Source organism: Amblyraja radiata, chromosome 7, assembly GCF_010909765.2.
Source record: "Amblyraja radiata isolate CabotCenter1 chromosome 7, sAmbRad1.1.pri, whole genome shotgun sequence".
Lineage (NCBI taxonomy): Eukaryota > Metazoa > Chordata > Chondrichthyes > Rajiformes > Rajidae > Amblyraja > Amblyraja radiata.
In genome coordinates, this window is record NC_045962.1 from 71,630,727 (window position 1) to 71,658,076 (window position 27,350).

The 27,350-nt window shown below is 41.3% G+C and overlaps 1 protein-coding gene across 1 annotated transcript in view; it reads left to right on the plus strand.

The window, feature by feature from the left end:
- The window catches only part of kif5c (kinesin family member 5C), a 155,248-nt gene that overhangs the window by 114,084 nt on the left and 13,814 nt on the right, over nt 1-27,350 (plus strand). Inside the window, exons 15-22 of the mRNA XM_033024727.1 lie at nt 898-1,044; nt 5,981-6,169; nt 10,264-10,381; nt 13,831-13,907; nt 15,062-15,171; nt 19,164-19,265; nt 22,676-22,736; nt 23,529-23,600. Coding sequence (XP_032880618.1) covers nt 898-1,044; nt 5,981-6,169; nt 10,264-10,381; nt 13,831-13,907; nt 15,062-15,171; nt 19,164-19,265; nt 22,676-22,736; nt 23,529-23,600 — 876 coding nt within the window. The remainder of the gene's footprint in view (nt 1-897; nt 1,045-5,980; nt 6,170-10,263; nt 10,382-13,830; nt 13,908-15,061; nt 15,172-19,163; nt 19,266-22,675; nt 22,737-23,528; nt 23,601-27,350) is intronic.

The window sequence follows — 27,350 nt, forward strand, 5'->3', positions numbered from 1 at the left end:
AGGAGAACAAACGTCAAAAACAAATTGTATCTTGAAAATGAGACTGTAGCTAAATGGGAAACACAGGAAACAGCAGATGCCGGAATCTTGCTGCAATTCTGGAAATGAGTGATCATACTTACAAGGAGCGATCAGGGTGATTATTAATGTAGAGAAACTGAAGGATATTTGATAAAGGTGACAAATAGTTTTGAAGACTTTAGGTGGAAGGAATCAAGAGAAACATGTTTCAGTGACTGAAGGGTTGATAATCAGAAAGTGTGGTTTTAATATAATTGGTAATGAACCAAAGGAGATATGAGGAAATTATTTTTCTTCAAGTGGCTATGTTTGCTTGTCTCTTTAGTTTAGAGATACAGTGCGGAACCAGGCTGTTCGGCCGACCAAGTCCGCGCCGACTAGCGATCCCTACACACGCACACTATTCTACACACACTAGGAACAATTTACAATTTTACCAAGCCAATTAACTTACAAACCTGTACGTCTTTGGAGCGTGAGAGGAAAACTGGAGAAAACCCATGAAGGTCACGGGGAGAACGTTCAAACTCTGTACAGACAGCACCTGTAGTCAGGATCGAACCCGGGTCTCTGGTGCTGTAAGGCAGCAACTCTACCGCTGTGCTAACGTGCCACCCTGATAGGATAGTAATTACAAACCCAAAGTTGCCTTTTAAATTAAATTGGATAAACATTTCGAGGAGATGATGGGCGAAAAATAGATTGACTGGATAAATGATTAGATGGGCCAAATGGCCTTCAACTGTGGTATTTGTATCATACTGTGAAGAAATAATTTCTTTATTGTTTAGGTTTTTTGCGGAAGCTAGTCATTTTAAAATGGTGAGTGTTATGCCATTCCTGCAGATCTGCATTTAAACTTTTCTTTTTCTGTAGAGTACTTTAATAGTTTTTCAGAAAGAATTCAACCAACTCCAGGAGCTGAGCAACCATCAGAAGAAGAGGGCAACCGAGATACTGAATATCTTGTTGAAGGACCTGGGAGAAATCGGTGGGATCATTGGAAACAGTGAAGTCAAACTGGTAGGTCACTCGGGAATCTTGGCCCAGGCATAAATGAATCAATGCAATATATGAATGTAATATGCCAATCCTCAGCCATGTTTATTGTTGGCATAATGTGCCAGTAGTTGGGGTAATAGTCAAACTCCAACCCCAATGCATAGAGGTTGATATTTAACTACCCTGTGACATGGCCGCTACAAAGTGTTCAGTCAGTGAACGATAGGCAATAAATGTTAGACTTGTCGAGCTGCCTGCACCCTGCATATGAATAAAAAAGATTGCAACAACTGTTTGCTCTTGTATGGGCATCCTGAGTGGATGTAGCTTTAGAATGGAGATGAGGAGGAATTTCTTTAGCTTGAGGGTGGCGAGTCTGTGGAATTCATTGCTAGGACTCTGCAGATAACGTACCCACATTCTTTTTCATTCTGCTTGAAATATGCTTGCAAAGAGGCTATGCCCTCACAATAAAATAACAACCATGGCAAGTTTGCACTAATTGTTTGAAGACCCTTTTTTTGAGGATACTCTACAAAGTAATGTGGATTATTGGGTGCAAAGACCACAATATAGTTATTTTGAATCTTCTCAATAAGTTTAAAAAAACAGACGGGCAGATTATAACAAATTGTGTACCTTTTTCAGTTACGTACTGATATGTCACTTACTGATATTGGACAAACATTGTGAATAAAAAGGGCTATTTTGTGATAATAAATGCATTATGATAATATCTGCATATTAAGGTTTTTTTAGTCCTGTTAAAAAACGTCCAGGACATTTTTAGTCCGGTTAAAAAACAAATGTTAGTTGGAGGGCTTTTGTGTGGTGGGGGAGGGGAAGGGGGAAACTTTATTTCCTAGTCCCTACCTGGTCGGAGAGGCGGCTTCCCTCCGAGCTGCTTCTTCGCCCCTTCCTCGCGGCCTGCCATCGGACTGGAGCGGCGTTTCCTGTCGGGATCGGCCGGGACTATAGCTTCAGTGGTGGCACAGTGCTGGGACACCATCACGGAGCGGGCGATGCCTTACCGGGCCGCCGTGTGGTAAGCCCCGGAGTGCTGTGACCGCCGACTCCAACATCCAAGGAGCTGTGGCTGCGGGTGTCCGGCCGCGGGCGGCGCTGGATTTAAAACCCCGCGAAGCCTGGGATCCGAGATCGCCAGAGTCGGAGCTCCAACCCGCGCGACCTGAGGACTTCGGTTGCCGCGGTCTCCGGGGAGGAAGCGGCCGCTCCAGACATTTCCAAACCGCTGAGGAGTGTTCACCCGATGCCGGAGTTCCATCTTCCCGGCAAGAGGGCCTGAAAACATCGGACTGGCTGCGGAGGCCACAAATAGGCCCCGAACTCGGGTGATCACAGAGGAAGAGGACTGAAACTTTCTGATGCCTTTCCCCACAGTGGAGATTTTTGATTCTGTTGTGGGGGGACGTTCATGTTGAATTCTATGGTGTGTTGTGTCATTTTTCTCTTTTTAAAAAAATTTCTATGGATGTACGGAAACTTAATTATTTATTTTATGTAAAGCACTTTGGTTTCAACGTGAGTTGATTTAAACGTGCTATATAAATAAAATTTACTTACTTACTCACTTAAGCAGATTTAATAATACTGTAACAATCCTCAGGCTAATGAAGGATCTTCACTCGAAAAGTCACCTATTCCTTTTCTCCAGAGAAGCTGCCTGACCTGGAGTTACTCCAGCATTTTGTGTCTATCTTCAGTGTAAACCGCCATCTGTGATTCCTTCTTACACAAATTATCATTCCTTTAAGCAAAAAAATCCTGGATATTGCAGTAATTATTCAACTTTACAAAAAAGATGTTAAGCACTGTAGTAGCTGATGACAAAACATTTGGTAATTAATGTAAATTCAGAGGAGAGGGAAAAGAACATTTTTTGAAACTGTAATATTGTCCTAAAGCTCGATAATTGAAGGAGAATGAAGGAGACGGCTCGCCAACCATTCAAAGCAGATGCCAGTGCTCAATAGTCCAGCAGATGTTTTGGAATTGTCCGTATTGATCACTTGTTTACTGTGGTTGTTTGGGTTATTGAACATGCCGCTCTGTAACTGATTTCTATTGTACTCCAGTTACAATGGCAAATATTGAGCCATCTGTTCATTCACTGAGCTTATAGAATGAAACTGGCAGCCTGGCTCACGAGCTTTACACAAGCGAGCAGCGTTTAGCATGTCTGTCACGACTTGTGCATTGCTTTCTGCAGGAGCCCTGATCTTTATGTTTGCAATAAAATTTCAAAATTCTGATACTTGGAATTGTCGGGGTGATTTTAGGACAAATTAATTAAACAAGCTTTCTCCTGATTTCCTGATAGTATGCATACTGTGCCTGGAATAAATTTTCAATCTGAACCTTTTTGTAGGAGATTTTTTTTCAGACTAAGTTTATCTGTGAAATGATTCAAATGTATTGGTGGTGGCGGGGGAGGGGACGACCAATTAGAAGGTTTTCCACTAGATGGCCTCCTCCTGCACTTGTTTTCCACTAGATTCATAATGAGGCGTTGAGTATAGGAGGTAAGAGGTCCTTCTGCAGTTGTACAGGGCCCTGGTGAGACCACATCTGGAGTATTGTGTGCAGTTTTGGTCTCCTAATTTGAGGAAGGACATCCTTGCTATTGAGGCAGTGCAGCGTAGGTTAATCCCTGGGATGGTGGGACTGCCATATGAGGAAAGATTGGAAAGACTGGGCTTGTATTCACTGGAATTTAGAAGGATGAGAGGGTATCTTATAGAAACATATACAATTATAAAAGGATGCAGGAAAAATGTTCCCAATATTGGGGGAGTCCAGAACCAGGGTCCACAGCCTAAGAATTAAGGGGAGGCCATTTAAGACTGAGGAGAAATAACTTTTTCACCCAGAGAGTTTTGAATTTATGGAATTCTCTACCACATAAGGCAGTAGAGGCCCGTTCACTGGATGAATTTAAATGAGAGTTAGGCAGAGCTCTAGGGTCTAGCGGAATCAAGGGAGGTGGAGTGATGGTATTTTATGCAGACACCCCTCTTTAATTGTGCGTGCTTCCAAGGCTTGAGCTTGAGTCTCAGTCAAACGGATACACCATTTCCCTGCATCGTAGCCATGTTGTCCTCTGCAATGGAGGTTTCTGTTTTGTTCAAAGTGAAAGAATGTTATGTTCTTAAAGAATGGCATTCCCCATGTAAATATTAAAGGAAAATTTTGCAGATCCAGGTGACCCAAAGGAAGGAAAAATGTGCTGGTAATACCCAAGGCCTGACTGCATCATGATGCCTAATCTGAATTTCCAACATTTTAGATATTTTCAAACACATTGCACTTTACCTTCAATTTCTGGAGATAAGATTAAAGCGAGGAAATCAAATTGTTGCATTTCTATGATATTAAGGCAGCTGCAGTCGAATGCATGCATCATAATATGTTGCTGTAACTCCTTGCAGACATGGTTTTGTAGATACAGATGGGTGTAAATTACTTTCCTGAATGGAGACAACTTGTGATAATCGTACGAGTAAAGAATAATGATCATTATTCAGATTCCTGGTATATTTAGAGCAAAGGTGTTGAACCAGTTGAATTTTCTTGACTATCTCAAACAAAATGGATCTGCAAGCTTTTGTTAAATAAATACAGTATCTTGCTCCCTCTACTGACGGCATTTAGACTAGCCTTGACATTGAGGATGCAGTTGGATTCTCACTTCAATATGTACATGAAATACTGCACATACGCAGAACCTTATTTATTTATTTATTTAGTTTAATTTCTAGAAATATTTTTGTCACAGTTGTTTTCCCGGGTTGGTGAAACTTTCTATAAGCTGCTGGAGAAATAAACTTGTTATCAACAGAATAAACCTACCAATTCCCGCACACTTGCTACATTGAGATTTGATGCTTAACTCTTCCCCGTGATAAACCTGAAGAGGGTGTGCTTTAAGTTGGCTTTGAAGCACAATCTGTTTCAAATCCATTGGCTCTCCAACATGTTGTCTTTTCCGATACCACATGATGTTAAAATCTTTATAATGGCATCTTAAATTGACAGAAACTTGGGTAACAATTAATTTGAAACTTTGGAATTCATGGTTCCATTGTGGATATTAATAATACTTGTGAGCAAGTTTGCAGAATCTCTGAAATTATTTTTCTCTCACCTACTCCAGATAAGGTGCTTTATTTTAATATTGTATTTCCCCAGCTCACTAGAGTCATACAGTGATACAGCGTGGAAATCAACCCAACTTGCCCACACCATCCCATCTACACGTCCCACCAGCCTGCATTTGGCCCTTATCCTACTAAACATATCCTATCCATGTACCTATCTAAATGTTTCTTAAAGGTTATGCTAGTACCTGCCTCAATTACCTCCTCAGGCAGCTTGATCCTTATAACCACAATTTTTTGTGTGTGAAAAACAAAAACAAAGTTGCCCTTCAGGGTCTATTAAATGTTTCCCCCCCTAACTTTAAACCTATGTTCTTTGGTTCATGGGCAAGAGACTTTCGATCTATTCCTCTCATGATTTTGTACACCTCCTTAATATCACCTTTCATCCTCCTGCGCTCCAAAGAATAGAGTTCTAGCCTGCTCAATCTCTCCCTATAACTCGGGCCCTCGAGTCCTGACAACAACCTCGTGAATCTTCTCTGCACCCTTTCCAGCTTGACGACAGCTTTCCTATAACATAACATTATCCTTTAATAACTCGCTGAGTTATTCCAGCCGTTTGTGGCTGTCTTCGGTTTTAACCAGCACCTGCAATTCGTCCCTCAACATTTATTCACTAAATTAGTTATATTGAGAAATATTAATATATGACGTGCAGGCTGGGGAACCGAGATAATAGCACAGGATTTTCCCTCAGCAGAACTTGGGAGGAGCAGGGAGGTTTCAACCATGTTGTTAATAATGCTAAATGTCTAATGGTAACCTTGGTCTTCCAGATGGCAGAAATGAATGGTGTGCTGGAGGAAGAGTTCACAGTTGCTCGTCTGTACGTCAGCAAAATGAAGTCTGAAGTCAAGACCTTGGTGAAGCGGGCCAAGCAGCTGGAGAGCACGCAGCTGGACTGCAATAAAAAACTGAATGAGAACGAACGGGAGTTGGCAGCATGTCAACTTTTGGTGTCGCAGGTGAGGAAAACCTGCTTCTGGTTCTACACAAGGTTCATGGTTAAGGATACGAGTATTTGATAAGCTGCAAAAAAAAGCAGTATTAAGTACTCACGGGGATGTTGCCAGGGCTGGTGGGCTTGAGGTGTAAAGGTAGGCCGGGACTTCTTTCACTGCACTGTAGAAGGTTACAGAGGTTTATAAGATCATGAAGGTTGTAGATAAGTTGAATGGTCACAGAGTATTTCTCAAGGTGGGGAAGTCTGAAGCTAGAGGACATTGATTTAAGGTGGGAAAGGAAAGGTTTAAAAGGGACATGAGGGGCAACTTTTTCACACAATGAATGGATGGGTATATTGAACGAGCTTCCAGAGAAGGTAGTAGAGATGAGTAAAATTACAGTGATCAAAATACAGATTGATGGATGAGAAGGATTTAGAGGGCTATGGGGCAAACACTGGTAAATGGCACCAGATCAGATAGACATCTTTGTCAGTATGGGCCACTGTGCTACATAAATCTATGACTCTAAAGTGTAGGTCGTTATTATTTTCAAATGTATAGATTTATATACATTGCTCGGGTAAGAATAACTTGTGTTCTGCTGTGGCCATTGGTAATTTTAAGATTCAATAATCGCAGAAATCTGGAATATAAGGTCATAAGGAATACGAGTAGAATTTGGGCCATTCGGCCCATCAAGTCTACTCCGCCATGCAATCATGGCTGATCTATCTCTCCCTCCTAACCCCATTTTCCTACCTTCTCCCCATAACCTTTGACACCTGTACTAATCAAGAATCTATCTATCTGTCTTAACAATATCCACTGACTTGGCCTCCACAGCCTTCTATGGCAAAGAATTCCACAGATTCACCACCCTCTGACTAAAGAAATGTCTCCTCATCTCCTTCCTAAAAGAACGTCCATTAATTCTGAGACTATGACCTCTAGTCTTAGACTCTCCAGCTAGTGGAAACATCCTCTCCACATCCACTCTATCCAAACCTTTCACTATTCTATTTGTTTCAATGAGGTCCCCCTCATTCTTTTAAATTCCAGTGAGTGCAGGCCCAGGGTCCACAAATGCTCATCATAGGTTAACCTGCTAATTCCTGGGCAATATAACAAATACATTTCTGTGATGTTAATGTACAAACCAATTTATTTGTTGTAGAAGCCCATCCTGGTCACTCGTATCAGTCAGGGAAGGAATCTGCAGCTTTTCCAATTTTCACCTTGATGTGTCTACAGATTCCAGCTCTCTCGGGAGTGAACAATATTTTGCCAGCAACATCACCATTTTTCCAACAAAAACATTAAGATATTCTTTTTGAAAATCTAAATACATTACTTTATTTACCCCTCTGTTTACAACTTTGTGAAAACTTTACACAAATTTGTCACAAACTATTTCTCCTTACGCAATTTACACCAAGCCTCTCAATTCATATGGTTTTCTTTCTATGGTCCCTGTTAGCATGTAATAATATATTCTAGGATGCCTCCTTGTTGGAATGAATTCAGTTGAACTGGGCCTCATTTTAAAATGTGCTTTTAAATGCTCTTGTCCATGAGATTATTTTTTGAGATCCAATTTTTTTGGAGCAAACTCATTAGCTGCAACTAAGTGCTCAGTGTGCGTGCTCTGCTCATGGCGGCATGGTGGCACAGCGATAGAGTTGCTGCCTTATAGCGCCAGAGGCCCGGGTTCAATCGTGACTACGAGTGCTTGTCTGTACTGTATGGTTTGTACGTTCTCCCCATGACCTGCGTGGGTTTTCTCTGGGATCTCCGGTTTCTTCCCACACTGCAAAGACGTACAGGTTTGTAGGCTAATTGGCTTGGTGTAATTGTAAATTGTCCCTAGTGTGTGTAGGATAGTGTAAGTGCGCGGTGATAGCTGATTGGCGTGGACTCGGTGGGCCGAAAGGCCTGTTTCCGCGCTGTATCTCTAAACTAAACTTAAAAAAAGCTTGCCAGTACACCAAGGAGACTTGTTGGGATTTGCCCGAGAAAAGGCTGGAGATGAGCGCTCCGTTTCACTCCCATAATGATTTGGGTTTTACCACAGGTCACCTTCCATGAGGTAGTAGTGTGAGAGGTTTAGCCGTTATTGACCATATGCATATAGTGCACTTTGGAGTATTTGCTAACCAATAATCGTGTATTTCTCCCGACCTCTTTGCTGGAGGCTACACATTGTGTGATTATGTTTTGCAGCGATTTCCCTGGTTTTTTTTTAATGAGCCCTCAGGCTTTGATACAACTTTTCATCCACTGGTACTTGTTTATGTCACAGTTAATGTGAATAAGTTAACTGTTTCCTTTTTCATTATTCATATGAGCTTCATTGGTACTTTAAAAGTATTTAAAGCACTTAAATTGCAAAATCTTATAACCTATATTTTTTTTAAATGAACCATAAGAAATTGGGCTTCTTTAATGTTAGTGTGTTTATTTTATTTGTCTCCACAAGTAGCACAGTTTAATGGAGTGGATGCCATATAGCACAAGATAAATGGGAATACATGCATTGAAATTTTAACGAAAAGTGTAGATAATTTTAAATCGAAATGTTGCCGACTCAACTTGGACATTCACGATTTTTTCCAAATCCATTTGCTTTGTCAAGTATATTTTGTTTTTGGTATTGGCTTATTATTGCCATGTGTACCGTGATATAATAAAGATTTTATTTTGCATATTCAGGTAAATCATGCCATGCTTGAGTGCATCAGGTTATGCAAACGAGAAAGAAACAGAGTATAGAATATGCAGCTAGAGAACGTGCTGATTTTTTTTTTTAAATGCAAGGGCTGCAACGAGGTGCATTGGGAGATTGGGAGTCCATCCTTAGCATGCAATAAGTCCTTTTAAGAGTCTGATAACTGCCCTTTCATATGCTTATTGAAGAATTCCGAATACTAACTGTTTTGACTGGGAATTAATCTTTCGCCCCTCTTCTTTATATCTCCTTCCTACCTGATAGTCCCTCTTTTATGCTCTTCTCACTCAGTCCCTATTTCCTTCCCTAGTTCCCTCTATGTATTAACTAGTGAAAGAACTTCTTAAACATTCTTAGATATTTTTAAACCTCTGTACATGTGACCAATTGGAGGGCAAGCAGGCATTATATTAAAGTTTTGGTTGATCGTTAATAAAATAATGACTCTACCCAGTTCAAACAAAGTCACCATGTGTGGAATTTGCAATAAGGTGTTTTGAGGGGGATAATTTGTTTCGTTAATACTTTGATTCTGTTGCTTGCAAAATGTTTTTTTTGAAAAATTCATGGCAGAGTAATCCCCCCCCACTCCCTACCTTTTTCGGCATTCACAGATGCTGTTAAGTTCCCCACTCCTATCCATTCACGGGCACCTGCAAGTTTCTGGTTCCTTTGACAACACAGCTTAAATCCTGGGCATTTGAGGACTTGGGAGATCTGGAAAATGAAAGGTCCAGAGATCAGGAAGGAATGTAGATAGAGGATTTTGCTAAACGTTGGAACAGCTGCTACAGGCTGTACGAACTCCTGCCATTTCTATATCGTGTACTTATAATGACTTTAGTGCTTGGGGGAAGGGAGGGAGCAATCTGTCTCGCCGCTAAGATTTGCCATTTGGTGAGGCAGCATTCAATTAATTGTTTGTTTGAAAAGCTGGCTGCTATCCTACTAGAAGAAGTGAATTATTACTGCGTATAGGTGGCTTCCCATAATAAAAGGTAAAGTCAGGACAGTGCAATAACAAAGAGGCAATTGTGCCGAGATTAGTCTGCAAACTATCGAGTTTCTGGTAAATGAATACATTAAAAATGATGACAGATCTGCCATTGTGCAGGAAGGATAAGAAATTACAAATGCTATTGTACATCAGCATGCCTTCCATTTGTCTGAAAAACTATCAGGCGAGTGGGCATTTTGGGACATGTAATGGAGATAGGATGGTCTCTATTACATAGAATGGATGGCACTCTGACATCGAGGACTGTCCAAGATCCAGCTTGAGCTCGGGTTTAGCAGCCAGGCTTTTCTCAGGGGTTCAAAGCAGCTGGTGGATTGTGGTGATGTACGCCTTTTACATTCACCTTTTATGCTATTAATCTTTTGAAAGCATGAAGCCAAGATAAAATCGCTGACAGATTACATGCAGAATGTGGAACAGAAGAGAAGACAGCTGGAGGAGTCTCACGATTCACTGGATGAAGAGTTAGCTAAACTCCGCGCCCAAGGTATGCATTGGCCTGCAGCTGGTGTTATTCAGATTAATCCACTTGATCGTTGATTTCAGGATGGTGCAAGTTTTACTCTGTCTCTGCGTATTATACATCTCGTTGCACGTGTCAATCAAGACTAAAACGCACCCATTGTTTTAGGAAGGCATCTTTCAGGAAGGTACTGGAGGTCTAAAATTCCTTGTTGGAGGTTGTGGGGGGGGGGGGGGGGGGATACTTAGTTTTGCAGAAGAAGGGGAAGGTGAAATTTAAAAAAAATCTTCAGAGGAAATGTTTAGAAATAGACCATAGTAACTAACTGATCAGTTTCTAACTGACCTTGATTTTGAAAATTGGTTCTTATGTAATGAAAAAGGCTTTGGCACAATGACTTTCATTAGCCAGGTCATGTTGCAGTTATATTAAATGTTCGTGAGACTGCATTTAGAGTATTGCACACAGTCCTGGGCACCATGTTAGAGGAAAGATGTTGTCAAGTTGGAAAGGGTACAGAAAAGATTTACAAGGATGTTGCCAGGACTCGAGGGTCTGAGCTATAGGGAGAGGTTGAGCAGGCTGGGACTCTATTCCTTGGAGCGCAGGAGGATTAGGGGCGATCTTGGAGGTGTATAAAATCATGAGAGGAATAGATTGGGTAGACGCAAAGAGTCTCTTGCCCAGAATAGGGGAATCGAGAACCCTATTCTTTCAGCATTGTCTTTTTTTCTGATTTCCAACATTTGCAGTTTTAAATTTTTTTTAATTCGCTCTTCTATAAATTTATATACTCTGGTTATCATACAACCCTAATCAAGTTAGCTAATCGGTCCGGACCCATTACACTGAGCAATCTTTGACATTGTGTCAGCTTTTCAAATGGTTTGCTAGATTTGCTTCATTCCAAAGAGGAAGAAAGATTCCAAGGGGAGTAAGGGGCAACTGTGGCTGACAAGGGACGTCAGGGACAGTATAAAAATAAAAGAGAAGAAGTACAATGTGGCAAAGATGAGCGGGAAGCAAGAGATTTGGCAATGTTTAAAGAGCAACAGAAGACAACTAAAAAGGCAATACGGGGAGAATAGATGAGGTACGAAGGTAAGCTAGCCAAGAATATAAAGGAGGATAGTAAAAGCTTCTTTAGGTATGTGAAGAGGAAAAAATTAGTTAAGACCAAAGTTGGACCCTTGAAGACCGAAAAAGGTGAATGATGACAGATTTGCCATTGTGCAGAAAGGATAAGAAATTACAAATGCTGTTGTACATCAGCATACCTTCCATTTGGCTGAAAAACTATCAGGCGAGTGAATGGGGAACAATGAAATGGCAGATGAGTTGAACAGGTACTTTGGATCTGTCTTCACCAAGGAGGACACAAACAATCTTCCTGATATACTAACGGCCAGAGGATCTGGGGTGCCGGAGGTACTGAAGGAAATCCACATTAGGCAGGAAATGGTGTTGGGCAGACTGATTGGACTGAAGGCTGATAAATCCCCAGGGCCTGATGGTCTGCATCCCAGGGTACTTAAGGAAGTGGCTCTAGAAATCGTGGATCCATTGGTGATAATTTTCCAATGTTCTGTAGATTCAGGATCAGTTCCTGTGGATTGGAGGGTAGCTAATGTTATCCCACTTTTAAAGAAAGGCGGGAGAGAGAATGCAGGGAATTATAGACCAGTTAGCCTGACATCGGTGGTGGGGAAGATGCTGGAATAAATTATAAAAGATGAAATAGCGGCACATTCGGATAGCAGTAACAGGATCGTTCCGAGTCAGCCTGAATTTATGAAGGGGAATCATGCTTGACTAATCTTCTTGAATTTTTTGAGGATGTAATGAGGAAAATGGACAAGTGGATGTAGTGTACTTGGACTTTCAGAAAGCATTTGATAAGGTCCCACATAGGAGATTAGTGGGCAAAATTAGGGCACATGGTATTAGGGGTAGAGTGCTGACATGGATAGAAAATTGGTTGGCAGACAGGAAACAAAGAGCAGGGATTAACGGGTCCCTTTCAGAATGGCAGGCAGTGACTAGTGGGGTACCGCAAGGCTCGGTGCTGGGACTGCAACTATTTACGATATGCATCAATGATTTAGATGAAGGGATTCAAAGTAACATTAGCAAATTTGCAGATGACACAAAGCTGGGTGGCAGTGTGAACTGTGAGGAGGATGCTATGAGGATGCAGGGTGATTTGGACAGGTTGGGTAAGTGGGCAAATGCATGGCAGATGCTGTTTAATGTGCATAAATGTGAGGTTATCTACTTTGGTAGCAAAAACAGGAAGGCAGATTACTATCTAAATGGTGTCAAGTTGGGAAAAGGGGAAGTACAATGTGATCTGGGGGTCCTTGTTCATCAGTCAATGAAAGTAAGCATGCATGTAGAGGAGGCAGTGAAGAAAGCGAATGGCATGTTTATAACAAGAGGAGTTGAGTATAGGAGGAAAGAGGTCCTTTTGCAGTTATATAGGGCCCTAGTGAGACCACACCTGGAGTATTGTGTGCAGTTTTGGTCCCCTGATTTGGGGAAGGACATTCTTGCTATTGAGTGTTTAAGAAGGAACTGCAGATGCTGGAAAATCGAAGGTACACAAAAATGCTGGAGAAACTCAGCGGGTGCAGCAGCATCTATGGAGTGAAGGAAATAGGCAATGTTTCGGGCTGAACCTTCAGACTGAAGAAGGGTTTCGGCCCAAAACGTTGCCTATTTCCTTCGCTCCATAAATGCTGCTGCACTCGCTGAGTTTCTCCAGCATTTTTGTGTACCTTCTTGCTATTGAGGGAGTGCAGCGTAGATTTACAAGGTTAATTCACGGGATGGCGGGACTGTCATATGCTGAGGGAATGGAGTGGCTGGGCTTGTATACTCTGGAGTTTAGAAGGATGAGAGGAGATCTTATTGAAACATATAAGATTATTAAGGGTTTGGACATGCTAGAGACAGGAAACATGTTCCCGATGTTGGGGGAGTCCAGAACCAGGGGCCATAGTTTAAGAATAAGGGGTAAGCCATTTGGAACGGAGACAAGGAAACACTTTTTCTTACAGAGAGTTGTGAGTCTGTGGAATTCTCTGTCTCAGAGGGCGGTGGAGGCCAGTTCTCTGGATACTTTCAAGAAAGAGCTAGATAGGGCTCTTAAAGATAGCGGAGTCGGGGATATGGGGAGAAAGCAGGAACGGGGTACTGATTGGAGATGATCAGCCATGATCACATTGAATGGTGGTGGTGGCTCGAAGGGCCGAATGGCCTACACCTGCACCTATTGTCTATTGTCTATTTAATTGTCTTAGAAAAATAAATCTCCCAATTATATATATTTTTACACTGTATTTGAGATCATAAACCTGACAATGAATTAATATAATGTTTCCTTTGCTGTAGCCCTCATTTTAAAAATAACTAGCTCATGTAAGTTGTTGATGCACGTATATGGTTAATTGACTTTTGAAATTGCTTAATAGAAAAGATGCATGAAGTGAGCTTTCAGGACAAAGAAAAGGAGCATCAGACCTTGCTTCAAGATGCCAATGAAATGAAGGTAAAATCATTGATTTTGTGCATTGTTGTAGATGCCTTCTTCTGAAACTGGAAGCACAAATGAAAATCTGATATATGTCCATGTTTCTACACACCTTTTCAATGCATGGCGTTATTGATCCTGAATATGAATGGTGAAAGCAGTCTGTTAAAATGATTCCTTCTCAGCTGCTTTTTTTTTAGTCCAGCAATCAACATTTTTATTTTCTTACTTCATTTTCTGCAAAACATATGACATCTGCTTCGTTCCAGGAAAAAAAAAATAGCTCTTGCTATCAGTGCCAACGAAACAGATTATATACTGGGGCCATTTTAGAGAGAGTGTGAGTTTTGTTTTAACCTCAAGAATAAAGATGGCTGCCTTGTTTTGTTGATGGTTATCTCAGTTGTTTTTGTTATGATTTGTACCATTATTTCTGTTTATGGAGATTGGAACAAAGGGGCTTAGCCTAAAAATATATAATCTCAATCTTAAGGAGTGAATCTCAGAGAAGCTTCTACACTTGTTCTTACAAAATACATGTTTGTCTTATTGATTGGTTGAAAGATACAGCATGGAAACAGGCCCTTCGGCCCATGGAGACCATGCTGACCATCAATCACCAATTCACACTAGTTCTTTTTTTTTATCCCACTATTACATCCGCTACCCTATACACCACGGGCAGTTTGCAGAAGCCAATTAACCTGCAAACCTACATATGTTTGTGAAGCGGGAGAAAACTCAAGTCACAGGGAGAATGTGCAAACTCCACACTGATGGCATCTGAGGTCAGGATCGAACCCGGGTCTCTGGCGCTGTGAGGCAGCAGCTGCACCACAGTGTCGCCCTAATGTTTTTTTACAAGGATGGTTAACAAGGACTTTCCTTGTTCACATCAAAGAAGAGTCCTTTGAGCAAAATGGGTTGAGTGTAATTCTAATAAACCAAGCTTCCGAACTGGCAACATTGCCATCAGATACACGATGGAAACTCCCTGCATTGCAGGTACTTTTGGGATCGGGAAGTGAGAAATTAAAAACATTCCAAAAATAATTTCCCCCAAATCCCAGCAGATTGTGAAAGTGTCGTGTGCATGTCTGGAACCAAGGGCCCAGATGTAAATGGGCAGCAGGAATTCAGTGACCTCTAAATTATTTGGTGTCTTCATCTAGAAAACCCTGGAAGAGCAAATGAAGAACCACAGAGAGGCCCATCAGAAACAACTGGCTCGCCTGAGGGATGAAATTGATGAAAAGCAAAAAATCATCGACGAACTGAAAGAGTGAGTACATGACTGGATGTCGGAATGGTTGGAAGAGGTTCATCAGAATGTTACTTGGATTAGAGAGTATTAACTACAAGGGGAGGTTGGACAATCTTGGATTGTTTCCTCTGGAACATTGGTGGTTGGCGGGGAGACCTGATATAAGCGCTAGACAATGGACTGGAGAGCTTAGCTTTAAGGTGAGTGGGACAGCGTATACAGGAGAGGTGCGGGCAAGGTTTTTACACAGGGTGGCGAGTACCTGAAAGCAGATAGAAACAGAAACATACTAAGGGCCTGTCCCATGAGCATGCGACTGCATGCGGCGAGCGCGACCAAACCGGAAGTGGGGGCCACGCAGTGGTCGAGTGATCCCGTACGAATTGACGTGAAGTTCGAGCGAAGTCCGCGGGAAGTTCGTGCTAGGTGTACACCGTCAGGACACTGCGTACGGCGTCAAGACGCTGCGCACACCCGTCGAGGTGGTGCGTACGGCCTCAAAGCGGCTGCAGGCCGGCAGGCCGTTGCCGCACGGAATTTTTGGACAGTGTCAGTTTTTCGGAGCCACGTGCGTTGTCGGGACCAGCTCCGCACAACTCCATACAGCTCCGGCGATCGAAGTGGGACCGGCCCCGTGAGGCCGTACGGCTCAAGCGACCACGTTAGGTCACGCTTGCCGCATGCAGTCGCATGCTCATGGGACAGGCCCTTAACTTATTTTATCGGCGTTATGTTCAACATAGACATTGTGGGCTGAGGGGCTTGTTCCTGTGCTGTAATGTTCTATGTTCCAATGCAACTTGCCAGTCAATGAGTATGCTCTGTTGGGTTGCATATATAACAAACGCCACTGTCAAATCTATACTGACCCTTGTATGATTTGAGGAAGCACAATCCCGGCTTCTCCACAAATGTCCCCGTGCACCTTTGCTGAATTTACCTAATCAAGTAAGAAGACTACTGAATGAGAAGCCCCAATTAAGCTCACCCCTGTCTAGCTCTCTTGTAATCTTCTATGGACTGTCTTGATTGGACGAAGGACTTGGTTTTTAATATTACTTTAACAGTTATTAATTTACTGATTTACTTGTTTAAAATCATATTTATGTGTGTATGTGTGGTGCTTACAGGCTGTTAAGTTGCTGCAAGTAAGAATGTCATTGTACCATTGTTGGTATATAGAACATAGATCAGCACAACACAGGAACAGCCCCATCAGCCCACAATGTCTGTGCTGAACATGATGCCAAGATAACCCAATCTCATCTGACTGCACATGATCCATATCCCTCCATTCCCTGCATATCCATGTGCCGAATATAAAAAGTCTGCATATCCATATGCCTGCTTAAATGGCACCAGTGCATCTGTTCCACTATTACACCTGGTAAGTGTGTTCCAGGCACCCAACACCCTATATAAAGAAAGAAATTGCCCCGCACATCTCCTTTAAACTTTTCCCCTCTCACCTTAAAGCTATGCCCTCTTGTCTTGGACATTTTCGCTCTGGGGGGAAAAGGTTCTGACTGCCTAACCAATCTATGCCTCTCATAACTTTATACAGTTATGAGATGACAAACACTCTTGGCTCTCCTGTTCCCATAACAACATATGCTATGTATTGACCAGCATCAAAGCTTTTGCAACCAATAATTTGCTGAGTAGATTTTTTACAACCCTTATCACTGAATAAAGATCTTCATAGAGTCATGCAGCACCTACATCCCAACTTGTCCATGGTGACCAAGATGCCAAATCTACACAAGTTCCAACTGCTCACATTTGACCCATAACCTCTAAACCTTTCCTATCCACATACTTGTCCAAATGTCTTTTAAATGGTGTTATGATACCTGCTTCAACTAACTTTACTGGCAATTCATTTCAAAATACTCACCACTCTCTGTGTGGAAAAGCTGCCGCTCAGCTTCCTATTAAATCTTTCCTCTCTTACCTCAAACCTATATCCTCAGGTTATTAATTCCCCTATTCTGGCTAAAAGACTGTGCATTTGCCTTATCTATTCCCCTCCTGATTTTGTGCTACTTTATAAGTTCACCCCTCTGCTTCTTATACTCTCCCTGGATCCCATTTGGTTTATTTATATTATTTGAATTTTGTGTTTATTATTCCCTTATTATTTGGGTGCACAGAGTTTTACTGTAGAGGATGTGGCCCTAACTAATCTTTTCTTTCTGGTCCAGCAAAATGCACTGTTAAATATTTATCTAGAACTCAGCCAGTTTCTATCACTGCTGTTCTCAGTTTTTACTCACTCTCTTGTACCTTTTCTGAGTGTTGAAATTGATGTACGAATACAAGTAGAAGGCCTCAAATCTCGTTAGAGCATGAACACTGAATTTAGGTTAACCCTTGAATGATCTTCAATTAAGGTGGAAATAAAAATCTGATTCCACTATCTTCATTATCCTCAGAAAAATAGTGAAGTTTTACATGTGTTTATCTGCAATTATTATTAAACAGATTGATCATTTATCTGGGGAAAAATGCTTCTTTTTTCCTCTTATCTCCAACCTCAGCATAGTAATGGGCTCCAATTTTTCTTCCCTTCAACACCCAACCTCCCTAAGACAGTACATAGGCCTGATTGGTCTTGTTGCCATTGGCTTTTCCACACTGATTTAACCCTACCAAAGAACCAGTCAACTGGGTGGCACATTTGAATGGGTGGCACATATGCGTCCAGTTGGTTGCAGTATGTGGCAATTGCATCACACAGCAAAGTCCATCAGACATATTTTATAAGGAACGTTAGAATTGTTAGGCCAGCGTTCAACTCTCTGGATAGGGGACTGAGGTCTTCAACCTTCTGTGTCAGAGGCAGAATTTCTAACATTGAATCTAAGTTGCGAGATTCAGTTGGTGGTATTTTAACAATTGTATTGCAATGCATTAAACCATATAGACAATAGGTGCAGGAGTAGGCCATTCGGCCCTTCGAACCAGCACCGCCATTCAATGTGATCATGGCTGATCATCCCCAATCAGTACCCCGTTCCTGCCTTCTCCCCATATCTCCTGACTCTGCTATCTTTAAGAGCCCTATCTAGCTCTCTCTTGAAAGTATCCAGAGAACCGACCTCCACAACTCTCTGTGTGAGGAAGTGTTTCCTCGTCTCCGTTCTAAATGGCTGACCCCTTATTCTTAAACAGAGTTGACATTATAAGGCATATTATCAATCTATCCATATTAATAGCAAGGCCATTATCTATTCTAGGGTTAAAGCCATAGGATGATTGAGATTGTTTTAATTGTTTTTCTTAATGTATATATCTGAATGATTATTATATTTGCCTTTATAATAGTGACCATGTGAGGACAACAGGCTTCTCAGCAGAATTACACACATGAATCCTGGAGAGTGAGATTTCCTTAGCCTTATTCTGCAAGCACGTTCAGTGACTACATTTCATAGAACATAGAACAGTACAGCACAAGAACAGGCCCTAAAGCCCACAATGTCTGTGCCGAACATGATGCCAAGACTAACTCTTAACTGCCTGCACATAATTCGCATCCTTCCTTTCCCAGCATATCCATGTGCCTATCCAAAAATATCTTAAATGCCACTGTCATATCTGCCTCAACTACCATTCATGGCAGCGTGTTCCAGGCACTCACTGTGTAAAAAAAAATCTTGCCCCACATATCTTCTTTAAACTTTGTCCCTCTCACCTAAAAGTTATGCCTTCTTGTATTTGATTATTTGATTCAATATATTTTCTCCACATTAAACTCTTCAAGTATGCTGATTTGGTATTAATTTGTTGGTAAAGAAGAAATGCAGCTCTTTAGGAAAAGTGTGATGAATTTGCAGCACGATCCTCTCTTAGAAATGTTGAGTTGTTTTTATGAACTTGAAATAGACCCTGAACTTGCTTGTGTTTAAAATGTGTTAACCGATTGTGCAATATGAATACCCAATGAATTTTAGATGCTCGGTTATCCAAACTAATAATGGAAAACTTGTTTTCTTTCAACACTGCAGTTTGAACCAGAAACTGACGCTGGAACAAGAGAAATTGAACTCTGATTTTGATAAGTTAAAAATGGAAGAGCAGGAAAAAAGTGTGGAGCTACAGAAACTTGTGTAAGACACTTTTTTAAACATAATCTCACTCTACACCACAAAAACTGTTATTTAATAGTTACAGTGCCCTCCATAATATTTGGGACAAAGACCCATCATTTATTTATTTTGCCTCTGCACTCCACAATTTGAGATTTGTAATAGAAAAAAATCACATGCGGTTAAAGTACACATTGTCAGATTTTAGTAAAGGGTATTTTTATACATTTTGGTTTCACCGTGTAGGAATTACAGCTGTGTTTATACATAGTCCCATTTCAGGGCCCCATAATGTTAGGGACATATGGCTTCACAAGTGTTTGTAATTGCTCAGGTGTATTTAAATTCCTCCTTAATGCAGGTATAAGAGAGCTCTCAGCACCTAGTCTTTCCTCCAGTCTTTCCATCACCTTTGGAAACGTTTATTGCTGTTTAGCAACATGAGGACCAAAGTTATGCCAATGAAAGTCAAAGAAGCCATTATGAGACTGAGAAACAAGAATACAACTGTTAGAGACATCAGCCAAACCTTAGGCTTACCAAAAATCAACTGTTTGGAACATCATTAAGAAGAAAGAGAGCACTGGTGAGCTTACTAATCGCAATGGGACTGGCAGGCCAAGGAAGACCTCCACAGCTGATGACAGAAGAATTCTCTCTATAATAAAGAAAAATCCCCAAACACCTGTCCGACAGATCAGAAACACTATTCAGGAGTCAGGTGTGGATTAGTCAATGACCATTGACTGCAGAAGACTTCATGAACAGAAATACAGATGCTACACTGCAAGATGCAAACCGCTGGTTAGCCGCAAAAATAGGATGGCCGGTTTACAGTTTGCCAAGAAGTACATAAAAGAGCAACCACAGTTCTGGATAAAGGTCTTGTGGACAGATGAGATGAAGATTAACATATCATAGTGATGGGAAGAGCAAAGTATGGAGGAGAGAAGAAACTGTCCAAGATTCAAAGCAGACCACCTCATCTGAAACACAGTGGTGGGGGTGTTATGGCCTGGGCATGTAGGGCTGCTGAAGGTATTGGCTCACTTATCTTTATCGATGATACACCTGGTAATGGTAGTAGCATAATGAGTTCCTGAGTGTATAGACACATCCTATCTGCTCACGTTCAAACAAATGCCTCAAAACTCATTGGCTGGCAGTTCATTCTACAGCAAGACAATAAAGTATAAAGTATCCTTTTTTGTCATTCAAACTTTTAGTTTGAACGAAATTACGTACCTTGCAGTCGTGACAGAGAATAAAATAACAGAACACACAATGAACACAGTTTAACATCCACCACAGTGAGTCTACCAGGCATCTCCTCACTGTGATGGAAGGCAAAAGTCTTAAAGTCCTTGTCTCTTCCTTGTTCTCCCTCTGCGTTGAGGCGATCCAGGCTTTCAATGTTGGCCCCCCCGCCGGGTGATGGTACGTCCCGCGGCCAAATCCGAGCTCCGCGAATGGGCCGGTTCAAACTCGGGGCGGACGAAGCTGCCACCCTCCAGTCCAGCGGACAAAGCGATTGTTGCGGGAGCTTCGGAGAATCAGTCGCCAACTTGGGATCTGCGAGCTCCCGATGTTGTCGTCCACTGGACGCGCAGCCAAAGCCTCCGAGGCTCCGAAGTCGGGCAGCCGCCGCAGCGCCACCATTGCCCCGGTCGGCCAACTTCGCGATGGTGAGTCCTGGCTCTGCCTCCGGAGCCTCGAGGTCGGCCCCAGTTGGAGGCCGCCAGCTCAGCGATTAGGCATCAGTGCAGACGGAGACGGAGATACAACAAAGAAAAGGTCTAAGAGAGAGAGTAAAACAAGTTTCCCCCGCCTCCCTCACACATACACAACTAAAAATAAACTAAAACATACGTCCAACAAGACAAAAGAAAACAAAAGAAAAAGACAGACGGACTGCAGGTGAGCCGCAGTTGCTTGGGCTTCCAATGATCCCAAACATACTGGTAAAGCAACAAAGGATGTTTTCTAAGCTACAAGTGGTCAATCCTTGAGTGGCTGAGTCAATCACCCGATCTGAACCCAATTGAGCATGCCTTTTATATGCTGGTGAAAACTGAATGGGACTAGCCCTAAAACAAGCATAAGCTAAAGATGCTTGCAATAAAGGCCTGGCAGAACATCACCAGAGAAGACACCCAGCAACTGCTGATGTCCATGAATCGCAGACTTCAAGCAGTCATTGCATGCAAAGAATATGCAACAAAATACTAAACATGACTACTTTCATTTACATGACATTGCATTGTACAAAACTTTATGGTGCCCTGAAATGGGGGGACTATGTATAAACACAGCTGTAATTTCTACATGGTGAAACCAAAATGTATAAAAATGGACTTTATTAAAATCTGGCAATGTGCACTTTAACCACTCTTTCTATTACAAATCTCAAATTGTGGAGTACAGAGGCAAATAAATAAATGATGGGACTTGGCCCAACCATTATGGAGAGCACTGTATCTGTATTGCTTCTTCATATAACCTGCCATCTCCACTTGATATCAAGCTACCCAGAAGTTGGTTGGGATCTCTGGATAGTCAGTATTATCCACGTTAGCTATATTTTGCCAGCTCTCAGTTGGCAATAGTTTTTAATCACCTTGTTTGGAGAGGTATATATGTCAAAGAAGGGGGTTGAAAGCTAGAGGGTGTGATAAAGGATGAGACTGTTAGCACTAAGTGCAATGTAATACCTGGGGTAATACCTGCTTCTTGGGGACATATGGATATGAGTATTCATATGGTGGAGTTGACAGTTTCTTGATTAGTAAGAGTGTTGAGGGGTTATGGGGAGAAGGCAGGAGAATGCGGTTGAGAGGCAAAGATAGATCAGTCATGATTGAATGGTGACTTGATGGACCAAATGGCCTAATTCTGCTCCTAGAACTGATGGCATTTTTGGGATAACATGAGCATCTGTGAAGGAGGTATCCTTTAAAAAAAAAAAAAAAACATCCTAATTTGATCATACATGTGCCGATTCTCTGTAACGATTTGGTCATTACTTCCGTGAAAAAATACTTTGTGTTGTCAAGGCCGAACATCTCAGTTCTGGTCTTCCCATTGCCCTTTTCTGTTCTAGTTGTGATGCGTGATTGTCTGTGCATCTTTTGCAATTAAACCTTCTTGTATCTGTTGTGTACAGTTTTGGATTGGACTTCCTGTTTGCTCAGAGGCTGACTGGTGATGCCCTCACCAGTGTGCTTGCAGTAATAGCATGATCGTTAAAGGTCCTTTATAATCAATCATATTATTTGGCTTCTTGTTACTTTCAGACTGATGTCTTGTAATGTGATCTGTTTACCTCTATCTTGTTAAATCGTTAGAGATGGAGGCATGAAATTATTTTCTTTGATAGGCTGTAAATCTCAAATGAAATCTGACTCCAAATAACTTTTATGTCCTGCTTTTAGACTTCTTAATGACAAAAGAGAGCAAGCAAAACAGGACCTCAAGGGGCTGGAAGAGACAGTTGTAAGTTTCATTGTGAAACGTATTGGATTTTTAATGGATTCACCTCAGAACAAACTAGCCCCCTTCCCAATTCTGTAATTTAACTGAGGTTTATAACCATGTTTCTGTAGAATAATGACTACACCATGTGCATGTCACATCTGTAAATCTCTGTCCACTTACGCCGATCTAATATGGAATCTACGATTCCCAGCATGCATACTGTATACAATGCAGCATGAAATCACTGTTAGCATTTATGAGAGGAACCCTGCAATTTTAATTGCCCAGTGGTGCATTTCTCCACTTCTGCCAGTTTAACTGCAATGCAATTTGTTGATAAATTGAACCATTGAGCACAGTTTACAGTAACTGGAAAGTGGGTGTCTTGAGAAGGGAAGTTTTCATTGGTGATTATCAGTAATGTCTGATCCATCACTTACAAATTTTTTTGTGATAGCAGGGTGGGGTGGGGGTATAAATTTTCGATATAACAGACCAAGATCCTGTTCTGCTCCGCAAATGCTGTTTGCTCCGATGTATAGTATAATCGTGTTTTTTTTTTAAACGAATGGATGTTTTCTTGGATATGGCTCCAATCAAACCGTGATATTTTATTTTCACCTCCCCTCCTCACTCCACCCAAATGTATTATAGAGTTTTATTTAGCTGTATTTGCAAGTCTTTTTTTGCTGTTTGCATTTATGTTCTTGAATGATATATTTGTACTTCTGCGTTATTAATGTTTGGAAGAACATGCATTAAGTCCACTAAATCTATATTCTCTTAACACAATCTATTTTTTTTTAAAAGGCAAAAGAACTCCAAACTCTCCATAACCTCAGAAAACTTTTTGTTCAGGACCTCACCACTCGGGTCAAGAAAGTAAGTTGTTTGCACTGTTGTGTTTAAAAGAAAAAAGATACTCTACAAAACAATTGTGGACTTATTTGCAAAAGTTATGCTCAATGAAACATGTTTATTGTTTAATTTTAAGCTAAAACGTTCAGAAATGGCTTTCATTCTGGTTTTGAAGTAAAGCCCCTGTCCCACTTAGGCAATTTTTTTGGCAACTACAGGCGATAAGGCTGTTGCAGGGGATGTCGCCTGTATGATCGTGAGTAGTCACAAGTCGCCTAAAGAGTCGTAACGTTTTTCTGGTCGCCGCTAGATTTTGAAATGTTCAAAACTTTTCAGCGACTGTGGGCTTGTCGCAGCTTGTCTTCTCCTGTCGCAGGTGCTATCGCCAGTTGTCACCAGGATAAGGGAGGTTGTCACCAGTTATTGTTGGTTGTCGCCGGGTGCCGACATTGGTGAATTCCATTGGCAACTACCTACGTTAACCGGCGACAAGTAACGGCGACTGAATTGCCTTCAGTTGTCGCTGACAGGGTCGTTGCTTGTCGTAGCTTGTCTCGGGAGGACATAGATTGACTTTGGTTGTCGCCTGTGTGGTTGTAGGTTTTCTTAGGTGTGGTCATAGGTAGACATTCTAATGGGCCACCGGTTGTCGGTGGCTTGACGTCGAATAGGTGGTAGGTTGTCGTAGCTTGTCGTAGACATGGTCGTAGGGGGTGGGTCCAGTTGCCGCTTTTTCGGTGACCTGCTACGACTGTGACAGTCGCCGGCAGTTGCCGAAAAAATCGCCTAAGTGGGACAGGCCCTTAATGTGATTTGAAGGAATAGTTGTCATAAGGCTATGTGAAAGGAGTAGAATTAGGCCATTTGGCCCATCAAGTCTACTCTGCCATTCAGTCATGGCTGATCTATCTCTCCTTCCTAACCCCATTCTCCTGCCTTCTCACACCAACCTCTGACTCCTGTGCTAATCAAAAATCTACCTTAGTCTTAAAAATATCCACTGATTTGCCCTCTACAGCCTTCAGTGGCAAAGAATCCCACAGATTCACCCTCTGACTAAATAATTTTTTCCTTCTTAAAAGAACGTCCTTTAATTGAAAGGTGTACAAAAATGCTGGAGAAACTCAGCGGGTGAGGCAGCATCTATGGAGCAAAGGAATAGGCGACGTTTCGGGTCGAGACCCTTTATCCTTTAATTCTAAGGCTGTGACCTCTAGTCCTAGACTCTCCCACTAGTGGAAACATCCTCTCCACATCCACTCTATCCAAGCCTTTCACTACTCTGTATGTTTCAATGAGGTCCCCCCTCATTCTCCTAATCTTCAGCAAGTACAAGTCCAATGCTGACTAACGCTTATCATATGTTAACCTACTAATTCCTGGGATCATTCTTGTAAACCTCCTCTGGACCCTCTCCAGAGCCAGCACATCCTTCCTTGGATACGGTGCCCAAAATTACTCACAATATTCCAAATATGGCCTTACCAATGCCTTGTTGGGCCTCAGCATTACATCCCTGTTTTTGTATACAAGCCCTCTTGAAATAAGCATTGAGTTTGCTTTCTTTACTACTGAGAATGAAAGAAATTAGAATCAAGAATTAATATTATCTCTCAGTTGTCTAAACAAGTGAGGGTGGCACAGTGGAGCAGCGGCAGAGCCTCAAAGTGCTAGAGACCCTGGTTCGATCCTGACTACAGGTGCCGTCTGGACGGAGTTTATACAAGCTCCCTGTAACCACGTGGGTTTTCTCTGATTTCCTCTCACATCCCAAAGATGTGCAGGTTTGCAGGTTAATTGGTTTCTGTAAAGTGTGAGAATGGAACAAATGTACAGGTTGATTGTTGGTCAGCGCGGACTCAGTGGGCCAAAGGGCCTTTTTTCTGCACTGCATCTCTTTTTTTTTTAAAAATCTAACTAAAAAAAAAATAAAGTGCATTGGAATTGATGACATGGCAAATTTGTCTTTGCTTGGTTTTGGGCCTGGGTATAAGTGTTTCGGTGGCTATGTACATCTGAACCAGGAGGCCCAAATTTTGATGGCCATTAATCCTGCGATCACAGCAGAATAATTGGGTTGAAGCCCCATTACACCCCCAATAAGTGGACTGTGCTAGAGTACCCCCGCCTACGACTCATCAGATCATTAATCTTCTCATTAATCTTGGGAGCAAGGCAAGGGTCTCGTGATAAAGAGTGTTTTATTGTCATATGTCCTGAAACCGAACACTCTGCAAAGAGGACAGCATGATTGGAAATTGTAACTCCTATGGAGTTGTGGGAACTACAAGAATATAAATTATTTACAAAAAAAAAAAAAATCAAAATTCTTTTTTATTTGGTTGTAACTACTGAACATTCTCAAACATGGCAAACCAAAAATTCTTCCTCTCTTTCGATTCATTCATTTCTGAGAGTTGACCTTTTAAATATCCTACTTTACACGTTCAGGGAACCTAATGCCAATGGAATGGCTAAACAAAGTAGGCATACATAACTTTTGGATTGTGACAAGGGTAATTGTGACAAGTGCAATGTATATGTCAATTCACGGACTATTAATTATAAGAAATGTTATAACTTTGCATTTTCTTGCATTCATGTGAGATTCAACAATAGCCCACATGCCACTTCCATTTGTACGTTGCCAAGATTTTGAGGAGCAAAGTACCCACCTAGCGGAGCTAAGCTGAGGTTGATCAGTAAAGATGCTGGTTTATTATTGTAATTGGAAAATAAATTCCCAAACTCAACAAATTGTTTGGATTTGTAAACCATTACCTTTTCAGAACATGGAAATAAATTCATTAGCAATTTTCTAAAGGAAGGTGGCCAAAGATGCTGCCTGGACTACTGAGTTACTCCAGTACTTTGTGTCTTATTTCTTTGTAAACCAGCATCTGGTTTTTTTTTTTGTTCTCTCTTTTTTTTGTATGGCTTTGTGAATATTTGATTAGAGGAAAAGGTAAATAATTTGGTGCACATATAGTTGCTGGTGTACATATGGTGTATATATAGTTGCTAAATTTGTATAAGATAATTATAAGCAGTTGAATAAGGGGTGGGAATTAATAAGCTTTGGCTTCTTCCTGCTCCTTTTCGGACACATACGATTTCATTTCTTTATAGATATTGTTTATGACACTTTATAAATATTCTTGTTTTGTTTTTTGTATGCTGTTTCACACTTGCTTTTTATTCTTTTATCCCTGCTCGAAATAAATAAATAAATAAATAAATAAATGGATAAATAAATAGATAGATAAATAAATAAATAGATCTGCAGTTTCTTGTATCCTCTGCAGCCATTTTAATATTGGACTAAAGATTGGAAGTAGAAGCATTGTAAGGCGACACGTCACTCTATTTGGCCAGCTCCTCCAGAGCCAGTCACAGTGCCAGGTGACCACCTCTGCACCGTACAATTGTATAGGGGTAGAAAATACCAATGGAACTAAATTCAACGTGGGAACCCAAATATTCAACTGCTCTTGTCCAAAGTTTGTGCATATAGAATACGCAATTATGAATAAATAGCTCCTCCATTGACTCTTATTTTCCCTTTAATTCTGCGAATTATGAAACCGAGATGGACTGTAAAATAATTCCATGACCTCTTAAATAATCAGCATTTTAAAAAAATTAAAAAACTAAAACATTGAGCTATGATTTTCAGTGTTTCTAACCCCTCTTGGCCAAATAATATTTACTGCCAACACATTTTATGAAGAAAGAATAACCTCAGAAACGCATTGTAGGTATGCAAACAATATA